This window comes from Trichogramma pretiosum, unplaced genomic scaffold (genome assembly GCF_000599845.2).
Source record: "Trichogramma pretiosum strain Unisexual culture from Peru unplaced genomic scaffold, Tpre_2.0 scaffold43, whole genome shotgun sequence".
Classification (NCBI taxonomy): domain Eukaryota; kingdom Metazoa; phylum Arthropoda; class Insecta; order Hymenoptera; family Trichogrammatidae; genus Trichogramma; species Trichogramma pretiosum.
In genome coordinates, this window is record NW_019640864.1 from 1,104,925 (window position 1) to 1,122,886 (window position 17,962).

The window sequence follows — 17,962 nt, forward strand, 5'->3', positions numbered from 1 at the left end:
TTCATTGCTATAAGTTAAATTTTTGCGGGAAATTAAATTGTATACACAAAAGATAGTAATTAACTGTTTCGTTTATACAGAGTGATACTTTATTTGTATTGAGTTGTGGAATTGTAGAGAAATTACTGTTATACACAATCATCAAAAAACCGCCAAGTTTTTCAATATTTGGTCTAAAATCATTCTCGGATCTTTTTTTCAGTAAATCTTTTTCAATTACAAAATAATTGGAGGCGCCGGGTATCGATCCCGGTACCTCTCGCATGCTAAGCGAGCGCTCTACCATCTGAGCTACGCCCCCTGATACCTGATGATCTCAAAGAGATCATGAAATTACAATGGATGACCAAAAATGTAACGATCGAACATTTTTGGATATAGAATATTGAATGTTTACAACGGAACGAGATTTCAATGCTTTAGGCTCGGACTGGGTGGTGAAAAATCTTAAAGTGTATGCACAAAAAATACTAATGAGCTTTTGCGTTTTTTTTAAAATAATCCCTTTAATAGATTGAGTTTTAACATTTTTGAGGAATTAATTTTATGAACAATTTATTTAAAAAATCGAATTATTGAAGAAAGTAAGAAAAAAAGTATGTACCCATAAAAAATTCATAAATTCAAACAAATACGACATATTTTCAGATATTTAGATCAAAATTCGTATCAGATCTTTTTTTTCAGTAAATTATCATTGTTAATTGCAAAATAATTGGAGGCGCCGGGTATCGATCCCGGTACCTCTCGCATGCTAAGCGAGCGCTCTACCATCTGAGCTACGCCCCCAGATATTTAATCAATATTTTAAGATAATCAGATTTTAAAGATTAAGAGAAAGTATAGATCTCAAAAAGTTCTCAAGACCTAATTAAGTAACATGTTTCATGCTGATCGAGTTGTCGAGTTGTAAGTTTGAAATACCGGATTGTTACGTTCAGAATTATTTTCGAAACAAAAATCACTTGTGAAAATTTAAAAAATTAGAACTTTTAATTTTTCGAAAGGTTTTTATAAATAAAAAAATTGATACTGATAAATTTTAACACCAAAATCTTATTTTTTTATTAGTTTTTATTTATCCATTTTATTTTTATTATAACGTCTTGTATACTGTTTTTTAAATGTATATTGTTTATTAAAACTATTTAGGTCTAAGTTTTAGTGATATGATGATATAATTGGTAATGAGATGAGAAATGATGGAGACGGAGAATGAATTGGTATGATGCTTTATTTTAATAGAGTTTGTCAAGTTCAAAGTCCACCTGTTCTTTTCTTTTTCTGGCCTTTTTTAGGTATTTACATGCGTTTATTATTAAATAGCTTAAAAGCCTTTATTCCCGAGTGCCCGGAACTGCGGCCAAAGATGATACTCCAAGCCTACCGCCGCCCACAACTACCCCTTGACTCTCTTATGCATACCCATATACACACACTCGCACACGCGCGAGCAGCTCGAGGCTTAGGATATACGACGAGCCAAAAGAGAGAAGTTCTATATATCCTTGTGCGAGGCAGGCCTCCCGATATAGCCCGAGCTAATTCCGTCGGGGCAATCTCCGAGTACCATCTCAATGGATTAGCATATAGATAGCGCAAAAGCCCAGCCTTCCTTTGACTCTCTCTCTCTCTCTCTCTCCTACGTAGGTATACGCGTACCTCTGTACGTATATCTCGTGTGCATAAGCATCGACAGGCCGCTGCTGCACACACGGGGTCTTGTACGCACACGTGAGCCTAAGTAGCTGGGTCGTTGACGCGCAAGGATGAACGCTCACGAACCGCCGCGTCGAGAATGTTTGCCGATCCGAAATTGATGCCGATATACACGCATCGTGTACGGGCACGGAAGCCGATGCCTCGCACTTGAGCCTGTGTGTATGCTACGTGCCGTTAAATGTGCACTGCTCGCAGGTGAAAAATCGCGCTATAATCCTTGTGTTCTCGGAGACAATCACTTTGGCAGATTATAGCTCGAGAGGAAGAGGGTATAATTGATCCTCGGTGATTGTTTTATCTTACCAGAGCCTGCATAACAATGTCAAAAAGCTTTGTGGAGAGCAGCAACAAGGAAAAAAAAATAATCAAGAAAAAAGCTATCGATCCTTTCGTTATATCTTCGCTCGTGCGGGGCGAGATACCCGACGCCGTTTGCTTCAATTTGTGCCTTGGCTATATAAGTTTCATCAAGAGGTTCGAAATGCTCGACGGGTGGCTTGATATCATATGAAAAATTAAATATAACTCGATGACTGGTCGCATTCTTACAATAGGCTTATATTTATTTGTGTGTGTGTGTATATTCGAGCGAACGCCTCGTGAAAGCGTTTAGTTGGCTTAAGATCGTAATTGTGCGATTATATTGTATAAACATATTCACGAGCCACGCAGCATCGGCACAGCTGCTTTTAAAAGTCGAAAATATCTATGAGATATATTACGTTATATATTATAATGCACTGGGCTATGCGAAAAGTTGCAACGGCGCCTATTCGATATATATCATCTTTGGCCCAAGAGCTGCGCGGGTCCAAAAGTCAGATCCGAATTGCTGCGGAGAGAACTGGCTGCAATTCTTAACAGAAGCCTTCAGTTCGGTTAACGGAGGACGAATATAGGCGAGACTTGCATACGTACACGGCAGTTTGTGCACACACACACACACACACACACACACGGACAACTTTGCGAATCTTTCCAACTCTCTCTCTCTCTCTCTTCGGGGCCTCCCGCGGACTTATGAATACAAATAGCCGTGACTGGCCGATGCTCCGATAAGACATGCTCCTCGTCTCTCTCTCTCTTTCTCTCTTGCGAGCACGTAGTACACTTAAAGCAGGTATACGTAGGAAAGAGCAATGCAGAGAGAAAACGGAGGAGGAGAAGAAGAAGATAAATAGATAGTTATACGAGAGGAGCACTTTTAACGATAGATCCCAATCGCAAGGACGCGGGAAGTAAGAGAAACTCTCTCTCTCTCTCTCTTTTGGATCCTTTCGCGGGGTCGCGCGCGGGCTGGCGTCGGACTGAAAATTATTATTATCATTATAGCGTATATACATACTGGCTTGGCTTGCAAGCTGTGCGCCAGATATACACCGCATGGAGTGCAGTCCTCCGCGTGACCGCGGTACACCTACCTACCTACCTATCTATACTACACGCACACACAACTGCGCGCCGCATCGGTTGCGATTTATGCGCGTCGAATATGTTAATCCTCGCTGCGGCGCGCGGGAATTCATTCGCGCGCGGACCCGCGAACACTGCTCATACACACGTACACACACACGTATATCATACGTGAAGTGCACAGGGCCAACGAATCGAGTCGCGTATTATGTGTTCTGAACTATATGTGTGTGCGTTAAATTTATTAGCGCATATTCGAGCGTGGCAGCTATATGGCGTCGATATACGCGATGAACATTCGTACATTTATACCCGATACATCGCAGCCTAAATAATGACGAAACGGCCCGAACGTACACACACATGCCGGCGCGTCGGCAGTCAATAAGTATTACGCACTGCACGGAAGAGACAATCGCGAGTATATAAGGGCCGATAAGCATCTCTCTCTCTCTCACTCTCTCTCTCTCTCTCGGCTGTGCAAATATACATCCTACGCATCCAGCTCCACAGCTTGCGCTCACATTTCGAATGACAAATGAGGAGTAATTCGATTAAAGAGCCCAGCGAAGCGCGCAGAATGCATCATCGCGTACACTCGCGAGACGCGATTCGCTTTTATCGCTCGACTCGATCGTATCATCATCCGTATTACGTCGATTTCGAGCCCGCTATATAGCACGCTATACGCGTCCACGCCCAGATTCTCAAAGATATTATATATACGCCGAATGCGAATGGAGAATTATATCCGATTCGATGTGTATGTGTCTGCGTACGAGAGAGAGAGGCTAATATCTTGTAAGGACGTCGTCGGATGGCTGCTCGGGATACGCAAATATCTATGACGACGATCGTGTTCCGAGATTAACATTGCTATATATACATACGTATATAAAACGCGACGTAGTCAAGTTCACCGCCACGAGAATTCGGATTATTTTGACGATCGTTCGGCGACGATCTCGCGATCGATCGAACACGTACGATATGGGGCCGCCCCACTAATGAACGACGTTTATACGAGGCCGTGATTAGAGCTCACACGTGTAATGATTAAATTATACTCGGGGCGGTACCGCGCGTCTTTGAACTCTCTCGGGTAAGCCGTACTACCACGTATTTAATTTTTTTTTCTTAACACGAAAATTAATGCAATTGTTAGACGTGCTGGAGCAATTACGGTGATATTAATTCTTTGCTCCCGCGCGCGCGCGCGAGCATCGCGTCACGCGGGAACGGTATAATGCGCCCCGTTTTTCTCTATGAACTTCGCGGGACTGTTACACTGCAGCTATGCACACATATACACACAACTACTCTGCGCTTTGGAATTTTTACATTTCAATTTCGATTCTTATCCCGTCTTCCGGTTGGATGTTTGACGTCGTTAATTCAATTTTGCAAGGATCGATAAATCTTCGCAACACCGGGGCAGCAGGAATTCTCTCTCTCTCTCTGTCTCTCTTGCGCGCAGGAGAGTGGAGGTGCGCACAAATGCTCGCTAAATTTTTTTCCCTTCTTTCTGCTTTTTTTTCTTCCTTTGCCTGTAACGTACTTTTCGGTCGCGCGCGACGTTATATTATAATGTTTCTACGGCACGAAGCTATTTTTTCTTCTACGATTCGCCAGCGCGGATTATTATCGGTCGAGCATCTGCCCCCTTTTTGTGGCGAACAATGCGCTAGAACACGAATTCACAAACGAAACATCCTTTTGTACAAACCGAGTTTATATTAAGGTAAAAACTTAATGATAATTAATTCTTTACAAACGCATATCGCACGTATGTATATGCTACACAGGCGTGTAACAAAACGAGCCGCGCGCAAGCATTATTTAATTAAGCTTGACAAACGCGAATTTCATCGTTATACGCATAGAAAAGAGAGAGAAAAAATAAACAAGAACAAGCAGGACCGTCTGGCAGATTTTTCTTCTGCCATGCAGATAGACGGTATATGTATAAAACTCGTCGTTTTCCACGTACGTCATGATGCTTCTTATATAGATATACACGTGTACGCGAAGGCGTATACGCGCGCCAAGCGGGAGATAAATCTTATCTCCTTCGGGCTTTATAGCTCTCTCTCTCTCTCTCTCTCTCTCTCTCTTTCTGTCCCTATCCTGCGCGAACAAAGTAGTCTAATTAAAATAACAGTAAGACGTTCGCGCGCGCGCACCACCGGCTCGTATGGGCTCTTGCTGTAGATGCGCACATGCTGCGGCTCGGGTATGTATATCGCCTGCCTCGTAGTGTCTATACATTATTCAGCCCGCAAGACAACTTGGCGATATAGAAACAATATCTTCTTCCATGGCAGCAGCTCAAATGTCACGCTTTGATCTATTACAATTTATACAGTCACTTGAAAATTTTATATGCGCTTCACATGCATTAAATTCAATTCAATTTTATATATAATTTTGATTTGGACCTCAAATTTCGGTACTTTACATTTAAAATCGACTTAAAAGTTAATCTACAAATCAAAAGTCAAATACATAGGTACTCTGATATATTATAATTAAAATACGTACATCTGTGCTCGAAAGTACGAAAGTAAATACAAGTAAGTTTTGACGAAAAATATTAGTTGGTAAAAGTCGATGCCCAGGACAAGTTTGGCTGGATTTCTCTGCACTTCTCAAGAAAAAACCTGTGAATTGACAAAATTCGGACTGGCACCTTCTCTCAAATACATAGGTGCCGATCCGAATTTAGACAACTCAGAAGGGTTGACTCCTTTGATCTTTTCCTGCGAGAAAAACGAAGTGATGAAGTTTCTTAGAAAAAACCCTGTGAATTGACAAAATTCGGACCGGCACCTTCTCTCAAAAACGTAGGCGCCGATCCGAATTTAGACAACTCAGAAGGATTGACTCCATTGAACCTCTTCTGCGAGTTAGACGACGTGATGCCGTCGTTATATCTCATCACTACCTAGGTACTCTGATATATTATAATCAAAACTACGTACATCTGTTGTTGAAAGTACAATAGTAAATATCTGCGGTGGAAAAGGCTAACGAGATAACTCCATTTTTTTCGAAATCGAGTTTATGACATGAATTACCTATATGTTATGTCTACTTTAAGGTACAAGTGTCACAAAAGCTGAAAAGAGCACCTATCGTTAAATATAACACCGTACCTAACGAGATAAATCCATTTCACTGCAAACGATTCCTGGCCAAATCCGAAATAAGTCCACCTTTGCGAGCTACAAAATGCGATAAAGAGTCTACTTTGATTTGAAAATGGAAGAAAATGATATTCAAGCATACAAATGGCTCTCACGCTCTTCGAATATTGTGAATTTCACTATACGGTGGGTACATTTGATATACAAGGGGCCATTTTCGCGATTTTCAGTTTGGCTTTTTCCATTGCCAGATTTGAGATCTGACACCAGTAGAACGTTAAATGAGCTATTTTATCAATGTAAAATCATTAAATGAGGGTTTGATCACAAACTAAGCGAAATTGTTGACATTGAAAAAAATGTCACCGCCAAAAGTGGACTTGAGTGCAAAGCGTGGAAAGGGCTAACGAGATAAGTCCATATTTTTTACTCCGTATCATCACTATGATGCGTATTTCAATTTCACAAATACATAGTTTAAAAGATACCTCATAATAGGTAAAGATACCATAGGTACAGATCTTTAGTCGTCCGCGTCTAGCTAGGCCCTCGTGCGCAACTTAAAACGTGTTTTTCTCGAAAACACGAAAAATGGAGTTATCTCGTTAGCCCTTTCCACCACAGATATATACAAGCTTCTATTCGTCTTTACTCCGACTAGTACTATGAGTTATTTTTCAAGATCATCGACAAAAAACATCAGTTGGTGTAAATCAATGCCCAGGACAAGATGGCTTGATTCCTTTGCACTTGCAGGAAAAAACCTGTGAATTGACAAAATTCGGACCGGCACCTTCACTCAAAAACATAGGTGCCGATCCGAATTTTGACAACTCAGAAGGATTGACTCCTTTGAACCTTTCCTGCGAGATAGACGAAATAATGACGTATTCAGAAAAAAACCTGTGAATTGACAAAATTCGGACCGGTACCTTTCATTAATGCCGTAGGTGCCGATCCGAATTTAGACAACTCAGAAGGATTGACTCCTTTGAACCTTTCCTGCGAGATAGACGAAGTAATGACGTTTTCAGATAAAACCCTGTGAATTGACAAAATTCGGACCGGTACCTTCTCTCAAAAACATAGGTGCCGATCCGAATTTTGACAACTCAGAAGGATTAACTCCTTTGAACCTTTCCTGCGAGATAGACAAAGTGATGACGTTCTCTGGAAAAAACCTGTGAATTGACAAAATTCGGATCGGCACCTATCTTTAAAGCCATAGGTGCCGATCCGAATTTAGACAACTCAGAAGGATTGACTCCTTTAATCGTTCCTGCGAGATAGACGACGTGATGACGTCGTTATATCTTGTAACTATATAGGTACTCGAAATGACAAGAGTCAATATTAATAATTTTCCATTCGTCTTTACTCCGACTGATATTTTGTAAAAAATAAATCATAATAAAAGATACTATCTGTAGCACTTGACCATAGAACGTTTCAACGGAAATTTAACCATGACTGGACGGAGTTGTTCTTTCAGATCATCGACGAAGTACATCAGTTGGTGCAAGTCGATATCCAGGACAATTTGAACGAGATCTCGATGCTCTTGTTAGAAAAAATCCTGTGAAATGACAAAATTCGGACCGGCACCTTTTCTCAATGCCATAGGTGCCGATCCGAATTTAGGCAATTCAGAAGGATTGACTCCTTTGAACCTTTCCTGCCAAATAGACGACGTAATGACGTGGCGAATCCTTACTTATTCCGGGCGTTGATCTGACCGACTGTCTGCAAAGATCGGTCGGTGCAGATCAACGCCCAGGACAAATAAGGTAAAACACCGTTGCACTTGGCCATGGACTGTGGTTACGAAAACTCGACCAAATATCTGTTGAAAATTGGACACAACTGCACATCGTTTGGAAAAATTTTCAGAATAAACATGACTAATTGAAGGAGTTATTCTTCAACATCAAAGACTGCAAGTCGATATATCAAATATTTTATTGCAGTACCTTTTTCGCGTCAAAGTGTCACGGATACATGATATTTTTATTATTGATTAAAATTTCAATTACTGGAAATTTTCTTTTTTTTTCTCTCTCTCTCATTAGACTGGGGGTATACGTAGTGCATATGCACTAAACCCTCCTCCTCCTCCTCCTCCAGGGAAAAACCCACCCCGAGACAGGCGGATCACATGGGTTCTCATCCTGCCGAATGGCAATCGGAAAAATCCGATTTTCACCAGGATTCGAATCCAAGGCTCCTCGAGCGGCCTTTGTTTCTGTAGCTAGCACGCTAACCACTGAGCCAACGACCGCTCTAACTGACAAGACCAAACGCCTATTGTAAGACTATTCTATTTTTCGCGAAAGCTGAATGCTGATTTACATTACATTGGAATCATCGCTTTTAGCGAATTTAATTACGATAATACTACTTCAAACTTTTGACACTAGATGGCGAGTACTTTAAATTGTGTAAATCTACAAGTGACAAAGTCGAAATAATTGTATAAATCAAAGCACTGTTTTTTTCTAGAACTTATCATTGGATTTATCAAACATGATAGTTGTAAGTATTAAGGACTTTGGGGACTTTAGGTCAAGATGGTCCACGAAGTTGAAACTTCGGGATTTGATAGTTAAAACCCCTTATACTGTTCTCCTGAAATTTCAGCTTCGTTTGTCGAGTTGCATTTTTTAAATTTTAATTTCAAAAGTACACTTTTTTAACATGGCTACCATAGGAGCGCGCAAGATATTTCACACGAATTCAAGTATAACTTGTGATAAAGATGAAAGATCGTGATCAAATTTCACGTAATTAAAAATGAAGTTATAGCCTTTCAAATATCATCGACTATATTGTATATTCGAGCACATTTCAAAGTAATTTTATTAATAATAAATGAATTTCATGTTTGCTCTACATGCAAACACAATTCGGGAGATTAGCAGTAGACAAAAATACGATAGCATGCGTATAGGCTTTGAGCCTATGATACCAGCGACCCACCTAGTCAAATCAAGTGTCTACCTTCCGCTGTTTCTTGATAGTGGCTGATTCGAACTCGGTTGCGTCCCCAACCTCTTTAATTGGTAAAAATTAAATATTAAGTACCTGTAACTTTATTTATTACGTGTAATTATAAGAAAAGCTCGCGCGTTTGCCGAAGGCGCATCCCTCACATGTTGCTAGTCAGTATTTACAGAAGAAAAAAGTAATCATAATCTTTTCCTATCGCTGAACTGGGCAAGTAATAATGAACGATATAAAGCTTTCCGCGGATGTAGCTTTCGTTAACGAGTGGGCTACTTGAACATTCTTTAGATGTAGCCCCGATGGCTTTTCCGACTTCATTTTTATGATTTTCGCTCGAAGCGGAACGCGACGCAGCCATATTATGAGAAAATAAAACAAAAAGTGCGTACGCGTTGCAGAGCGCAAAAGAGAGCAAGACGGTGGCGTTACCCGCTCTGATATATCATACGAGTTAATATGCGTGTGCGTGCTGTTTTCCAGGTGTCTCTCTCTCGCACGGAGCAGAGCACGACGTCGCGCGCGCCTGCGCTGATTAATAGTCGAAATATTTCTTCCGTGGAAACAATGCCGCGCGCGGAGGCTCTGGTGCACCGCGCCTCGTGTCTCTCCGCTTGTATACACAGCACGTATTACACACTCGTAGTAGGTATACGGCGCATTTTTATCAGTATATATAGCTGGGATGAAAAATAGAAATCGACTTGGACGTGTGTATGTATTAACTCACAGACACACGTTTATTATTGTTCACAGGGACCAAGTCGTGCTCTCGAGGATTTTAGGCAGCGAAAGTATAGATTCGAGCGTCGAGATAATAGAGGAACTCGGAGTAGGAAAGTTCATATTATTGGGAGACGAAATTGGGAGCGGTGCATACATACAATGTGCACCGCCGCGTATTTTGTTTTCCTCGGTTTAGACCTATAGCAAATATTACGTATTGCATTGCTCGATGTGTGAGCCTCGAGATCGGCGCTTGAGCAATTCGATCAAAAGCTAATGTGTGTGTATGAGTATTTTACCGAACGAGTTACATAGAGCCTTGGTCTTTGTGCCGCCAATGTTCAGCAGCAGTAGAAGTAGACGAACTTTTTTTTCCTTCCTATAAAGCGCTGGATGAAGCCTTTTAATTGTGAACTAATGAAGTAATTGGCCGTACATGACTTTTTCGTGTTGCAAACTGTTCGCGTATAACATATATAATAGATGAATCGTCGAGATTACGTCGTCGTCGTCGTCGTCGTCGTTCGAGGTTTCGAAAATTGCTTACGCCGATCCGCTTTCAAATACTACATTATACAGACGCGCAATCGGGATAGACAAATGGAAAACGGAAACGTTCGATTAATTTTGCCGTTCGCACCGGGGGTACGTATGGAGAACGCTCAAGAAAAATCTCAGCGTAATATATCTCATCGTCATCCCTCATGTGCATGTGTGTGCGTATGTATAATGCATACATAAGCGATCGCGATGTAATATCGGTCTTTGCCGTCGAACCTGCATGCGTATATGTATAGGATACGCGCCGCGATCTCTCAACGCCATCGCGCATCTCCAAGCTTCTTCTTCCTCTCTCTTTACTACTAGTACTAGAAGATCAACTTGGAGAGAGAGAGAGAGAGAGAGAGAGAGCCCCTCTTGTTCGAAATCTTGTCGGCGGAAGGATCGTATCGCGCTGCAAGCACACGAGGAGCGCGCACAAAACCCTCCTTTGCATATACATTCTGTAAGATTACTTTACGCGGTTTACCGTGCCATAGAGAGCGAGAGAGAAAGGCAGAAGAGAGCACGAGTGCACAAGCCGCGCGCAAGCAAGCATATATATTATACCCGCTATATATATAAGCGAGCGAGCTTTGACTGATATTCGTCGGCAAAGTTCGCTTCTTCGTCGTAGTCGTCTCTCTCTCTCTAATGTATGCGTCTAAATTCTCCCGACGTACGTACGTACTACTCCACGAACGAGCTATATATACGTCGTCTTCTCGAGTTCGGAAGACTGTTTTCGTTCGTTCGCTCTCGATATAGTTTGACAAGAAATTTACCATAGCTACTTGCAGAGGAGTTGTACGAAGCATTTCCTCCCCCCTTCCCCTTCGTCTCCATTTTTTTTTCTTTCGTTCTTCGTTGAATCTCAATAAGCCGCTCTCAGCCGTGTATGATATCCCAAGCAAATGTACGCTGCTGTCTGTCTATCTGTATCCGATGTGATCGCGTGAAAATCTTTGATTTCCATAAAAAAACAAATTCTCTCGCGTATACACGCCTGCTATGCACCTGCGAAAATGAAGAAAGAAGGTAAAAAAAAATAACAAAGTCAACGTCTATCAACGAATCCATCTTGGACGCGCGTAGGCCTATAATTTACATCGTGTTGTTTTTTTCCTCCCCCCGCGCAGGAGGAAGCGGAGGAAAACGAGAAACAAAACAAATTGTCTGTGTATATATTTTTTTCAAAACGAGAAAAAAAAATTGTTACAATTTACCCGAGAGAAGTCTCGACGTTGACTGACTTCTCGTTCGTATTGTACATGTGTTATACACTCGAGTCGATATGTATCGCCAGACATAATCTGTAAAGGCCGGGTGACTCTTCGTTCTCTCTCTCTCTCTCTCTCTCTCTCTCGAGTCACGAGATACATATTTGCGCGCGGCGCGACGTGTAATATACCGATCATGACATAACATTAGAAATAACGAGCAACATCCCGAACCTCGTGTACATACGTATGTATACATTGGTTATATAGTGGTAGATTTGTTGTACTCGGGAAGCTACAACATTTTTACGCCGCATAAGATCGAAAATCGGCACATTTTCCCCTCCGTTTTTGCGCTAACAGTTATTAGATCGAGAGATCGTCGTAACGCGTACATGTGTGTGTGTGTGTGTGTGTGTGCAAATGATCGTTATTATTTGTTTTTCATTACGTATATTATATATATTATATGTTTTTTTTTCTCTTTTTTTCCTCTGGTGGCCGAGTATACGCGTAAGTACGGGGGTAATTATCATCCCGAACCAAGGCGATATTATCATTATAATTATCGATGTAATATTCTCTCCCTTTACTCGGCTACTCGTCTTTTACTTTCGTGTTTCAACATTTCTCGCCCTCGGGCTAAGACATGCGTGATGATCCTAATTAGGCGCGCGCGCGCACTACCCGAGCTACAGCATACATATAGTATATACGCGCTTGCACGCCTTTAAACTTGCCTCTTACCCTTACATATTCTCGCGGGTTCTTAGCCGATATTATACACGTGATGATATGTACGGCGCAACATTGTATATCGGTGGTATGCGCTGAGTCGCTATTTCGAGAGCTCGTACAAGCGTACTTTTGTGCACTCTTTTCTCTCGGTGTGTGCATTTGTGTGTTCGTATGTATAATGAATGCGGCGGCGGCAGAAAGAAGAGCCGACGACGTTTGAGCGCGGACAGGTGTAATGCGCGACTCTGTTTGCGCGCGAATTTGTGGCAATAAAACGCACGCGATATTATACCGAGACTCGAGTGCACGTATACAATACGTTTTTATTGCGACTCGTATATAATACGTATCGTTTTGACCGATGCTCAAAGTGAAAATTAATAACGATCGTTTAAAAGAAAAAAAGTATACGGCGTCGAGATGTCCTGTATTAATTTCTTCTTCTTTATTTTGTCCCGATTGTAACCGCTCTGATCGTCGCGCGAATGCGTGTGTAATGATGTTTGGTTTTGTCATGCGTTTTTTTTTTGTCCTTCGAAACTCGAGTAGTTCCCGCCCGTGTTCGCATCTTCGCCGGGCGCAAAATTTGATTCGTCTCGACAGATTTCACACCTCTCGCGTGTACTCGAGAGAGACGGCGCACAAGCCGCAAAATTAGTTATTTGGAGCCGTGAGCCATAATAATCGAACGCATGTGGATACGCGTGTGGTAATCGGCGACGACGAGAAGACACCCTTGCTTGCGTCTCGGTGGAGTGTGTTGTATTAAATGCAGAAAGAGAGTCCTCCCGATTATACACGCTTGGCTAATCATGATTTACGACGTGCGAAACGAACGACGTCTCGGGCTCGCGCGTCGTCGTCTCTACGTTGACATCGCGCATTACATGTATATGATACTATAACACCCGACCCAAACGAATCCATTAAACATTGTCTTAACGTGTGTGCGTATTTTATAACATACGAAAGCAGCGACATTTCGCATGTATTTGTGAATATAATTTCAACAATGGTAAGTGGGTAATTGTTCACGGGGACATTTTTTTTTCTTCATCGTCGTCGCGCGTGGGAGTCAAATATTAAAACACCTGCTTCTGATTTGTAAATATAAATAGATCATTAAAATGTGTGCCGATTAGATCGATCAAATCAATTTGCGAGCGTGTGTAGGTATGCGTCATATAATTAATAAACCCAGTTAAAAAACGTCTCGCTTCGCATGATAAGCCAGCAACAAGTACATTGTGACGAAAATTTTCCATCCCAATGACTTCGCACTTGCGAATAATGTAATATAAATGACGTGCAAGCAAACAAGCACCAAGAAAATAATGCGTTAATTGACGTTGACCGCATATACTTCGTGTGTTCGACGACGGTATCTCAGAATTTCGGACTGACTTTACGCTTGTTTATCTTTCGTAATAATACAATGATGAGATGAGCGATGATGTTAATTAAATAAATAAAAGGATTAAACTTGAAAGAGAGGCTTTAAAAAAAAAGAGGCGTAATTGAATCATACCTTATCGGCACGCTTTTTACTCGTTGATGCCGCCGGCGGTGACGACACACCGACGACGGCGGCGGCCTTGGCAGCCAAATCGGTCTCGGTTGCCAGTCTGTTGAATCTTTGCATGCGCTCCTTAACACTCAGCTGTTCTAGCTGCTGTTGCTGCTCCTTCTCCTTTTGCTGTTGTTGTGTCATCTGTGGTGGCTGCTGCTGCTGAGAAGACGCCGTGGACGTTGTCGACGATATGGACATCGCGTCTTCCTGCATTTTGTCTTTTTCATTCATGCTGAACTCAATGTTTGTCTCGAGGACACAAGCTAACAAATGACACCCACAGCGAGAGACAGAGTTTGTTTTTTTAGAGAAGCAACCAGCACAGCAGCCTTGGATATGAACCCATTAGAAGACGATAGACACACAATCACCAATGGTCGAGCAGCGACGTTGAGAGTTTTTTTTTTTTTTTGTTATAAACAGAGAGCGTGAGAAGAGATGAAAGAGATGAAAAATGAAAAATGTCCAACTACTGTGAACGTGCAATAGTATACTTGTCGAGATCAGTCGTGCGACAGTTGAATAATATGAGAGTTGTTGTGCATGATTTTTTTTTGTTATCGGTAGATGTGTATAAATATATTGCAAAAGATAAGAAAAAGAGCGACAATGATGATGATGAACGGTGATAAAAATAAATTTACACATCGATTTGGACGTTTAGCGCCAAAGTAACAAAAACTAAGCGCTGTGCGCGTTCAGTTTGCCATCTGCTCAAGTTTTCATTCCGGAGTTTTTTTTTATTATTTTTTTTTTATTTATGAACATTAGTTTACAGGGTGACGTATTTGTTTTATTTACTTTAATATTTTTATTTATTTATGGGGCACGCGAGTGATTTATTTTACAGATATGAATTATGCATAGTTGTGATTTCATCCTACCCAGGTAACTATTGATAATGTTCATCACTTATAAGTTATGTACATTTAAATTATTGAAACTTACACCGAGTAAAGTGAATAATGTGGTGTAACTATGCAGCTTTTCAACACATACATTAGCTCTACGTGCATACTACAAGTTGATCATTTTTTGTGCATATTTAGAATACATTGCCCTTCAGGCCTGTAGATGCTACTCATTATAAACATAGTAGAGAAAATTACAGTTTTTACTAACCTTAATTGTTTCAGATGCATTTTTGTTCTTGTCGATGATACCTTGGTTTTCTTTATTACTAAATTTGATTTTATCTTGACTTTTTCTTCTTGGAGGTACTGAGGGAGGCAACGTACTGGAGCTAGATGATTCAGATTCGCTCTCTGAATACCTCGAAGAGGCACTAGGTAACACATGTTGTATGGCAGGTTCAGCAATTGGTATACCAAGGGGCAAACCAATTGGTGGTTCAACTGGAAATCGACGGATAGGTGAGGTGGTATTGCTCAAAGGACTGAGAGGTGCTACAGGTGGAGGTCTGTAAGGAGGAGGTGTTCTTGAGGGCGATGATTGCAAAGCTAATCCACGCACAGGAGGAGGTATAGCTTCTCTTACTGGTGTTTTAAAATGATCTTTCAAAGATGGTGGTTGAGGATCTCGAATTGAGGATGCTAGTGATAAGTCTCTTAAAGGAGAAGTTGGTGTAGCAAGATCTGGAGTGGAGAGTGGTGAAGTTGGATACTGTGCAAAACTTAAAGTAGGTGATGACAGATCTAGCGATGCTTGGCGGAACTTTTTCTTCAGTACTAAAAATTTTTCTCCCTGAAATATTAATGAATCAATTCAGCATAATGTATTAGTGCCACAAGTTCACATTAATTTTAATTTTTTTAGAAAGACACAATAATCTCTATTTCTGACGAATACTCATAATTATTGTAAACTTTTTAATGTTTTTATGATTTATGTTGCAGCAAGTATAAGAATCAATTACTGCATTGCAATGGAGGTACATCAATGCAAATAATAATTGAGTCTTATAGAGCATTATTTTATTTCACACGTCTCACTCTGATCAGTCTGATGCTGAGCTGGCAAACGAGTATCCAATGCTACACATCCTATTCAGAACATCCACGAGATCAATGTATAACCTCAAAAAACGCTAAAGCTTATTCGAATCCTGGCGAAAGAACCTCATGTTTTTTTCGCGAGCAGATTAGCTTCTGGCGAGTCGCGCACTTGACAATTATAATGAGCCGAGCTTATTGAAGCATTAAATGCCATCATTAACAGTTCTATAAAGTCGGTAGCCGTAGCGGAGCAACAAGTCGTTCTCTCCGTCTCTGTCGCTCGCGTTGAACGCGTATGCGGGCAGCCACAGCAGCGAAGCATCGTCGTATTGCAGCAAAACGAATAAAGACATATTGTGAGTAAAACGACTCACCTCTTCCGTCTTGATCGTGGCCAAAGTGTTGATGTACTCCTTGAAACGATTTCTCGCTTCGACTGCGTGGCGTGCCAAAAAAAGCGCCAGGCAAAAGAGACGTAAAACAAACAAAAAAACACTTGTCAGACGATGGAATGCAAACAAATGTATATAAGTAAGAGAGTCGCGATAATATTTGCGCGTTCGCGTATCGTTTACCTCTGGTCTCGGGATCAGTGAGGAACTTCTTGAAGTGGATGACGAGGTCCTGATTGCGGGCCGAGCCGCCCTGGGCCAGCAGGTAACGGCGAATCTCCTCGAGGGAGAGCTCGCTCGGCGACGACATTTTTCCGCTATGCCAAAGCAAATTGGCCTGCACGCCAGCGGAGCAGCAGTACTGGCACGACGCAGTGGCTCGTTCGTTTTAACCTCGTCGTCGTCGTAGCGGAGGCACACGCTATTGCAGCTCGGCGAGTAGCAGTCGACGCGATGAGGTCCTGTATAGTATATAATGCGTACGCGCTAACTCAGATGCCTATAAGAATTACACGTATTCAGCAGCGTTGGCGCGCAAACAGACGTATGTGTGTATACGTGTGCGAGTATCGCGTCGCGTAAGTAAATGAATATTCACATGACTCACACGGATACACTGATTGCGCATACACACACACATGAATTCGCGTATAGTATAAGTACGCGTGTGTATGCGTATGTGTTGGTAAATAGGTATGGGTGCGGAACTATACTATACATACAGGCTGTGTGCACGAGACTTTATCGGACCGATACGCTTTCTGAATTTTCTCTCCATTTCGTTATACATTATAACATAGTATAGCTATCACAGGCATTTGTTTTGTTCATGCCAAAAGTAGGCGATATACAAACGCGAATGAATATAGTAGTAACGTAATCTGCACTTCGAAATCATCGAATCGTATCGCGATATAGGTACCGGAGGCAAAAAGTCACGTATTCACTTTCAATTCAAGTCCGAAGAAGACACAACTTCTACTTATAACGTATCAATTTCGCTGCAAGCGAACACATCGTCGGGAGCCGTCGTCATGGCGATTGATTTTAGAATATTTTTTTTGAAAATCCGCCCAACGTCCATAACCCCGCCGCCGTTCGACTGTTTAACGAGCGCGCGCGGATACTGCCATACTAATTGGGCGAATTTCGGACAAGCCGGTCACTTTGTAACGAGCTCAGAGCCATTGATTAATGTTACACATATCGTGCGTTATACACTACATATACCTGCATCTAAATCACATTAATTTTCAATTCTGTGCATATTCGTTATTGCAGGCCGGACTAATTGGTGCAGAGAGCAACGTACGGAGTCGTTTATTATAAATCGCCGCACTGCAGCGACGGAGCGAGATGAAGCCGAGAACGCCATAGAGTCTCGAGACGACGCGAATTATTATGGGACACATTTTCCTCGACTTGGTTGGAACAAGTGAGTATACAGAAGAATGATTTCAAAAATAAGATCTTGCGAATGCATACTGCATTTCGAGATTGCAGCCAACGGTTGTAACACACGATATTGGGTGTAACGTTT

General features: G+C 41.6%; 1 protein-coding gene and 2 non-coding genes across 3 annotated transcripts in view; all 3 read right to left on the minus strand.

Annotated features, from left to right (window-relative positions):
* LOC111693228 (probable serine/threonine-protein kinase samkC) overlaps nucleotides 1-16,982 on the minus strand; it is a 57,799-nt gene extending 40,817 nt beyond the window's left edge. Inside the window, exons 1-4 of the mRNA XM_023457521.1 lie at nucleotides 16,606-16,982; nucleotides 16,405-16,466; nucleotides 15,198-15,779; nucleotides 14,034-14,282 (exon numbers count right to left, since the gene is read on the minus strand). Of these exons, the coding sequence (XP_023313289.1) occupies nucleotides 14,034-14,282; nucleotides 15,198-15,779; nucleotides 16,405-16,466; nucleotides 16,606-16,732 (1,020 nt within the window). The 5' untranslated portion in view covers nucleotides 16,733-16,982. The remainder of the gene's footprint in view (nucleotides 1-14,033; nucleotides 14,283-15,197; nucleotides 15,780-16,404; nucleotides 16,467-16,605) is intronic.
* On the minus strand, nucleotides 229-301 carry Trnaa-agc. Its single transcript has one exon. It is a non-coding gene; the product is annotated as a tRNA-Ala (tRNA).
* Nucleotides 717-789, minus strand: Trnaa-agc. Its single transcript has one exon. It is a non-coding gene; the product is annotated as a tRNA-Ala (tRNA).
* Nucleotides 16,983-17,962: the final 980 nt, after the last annotated feature.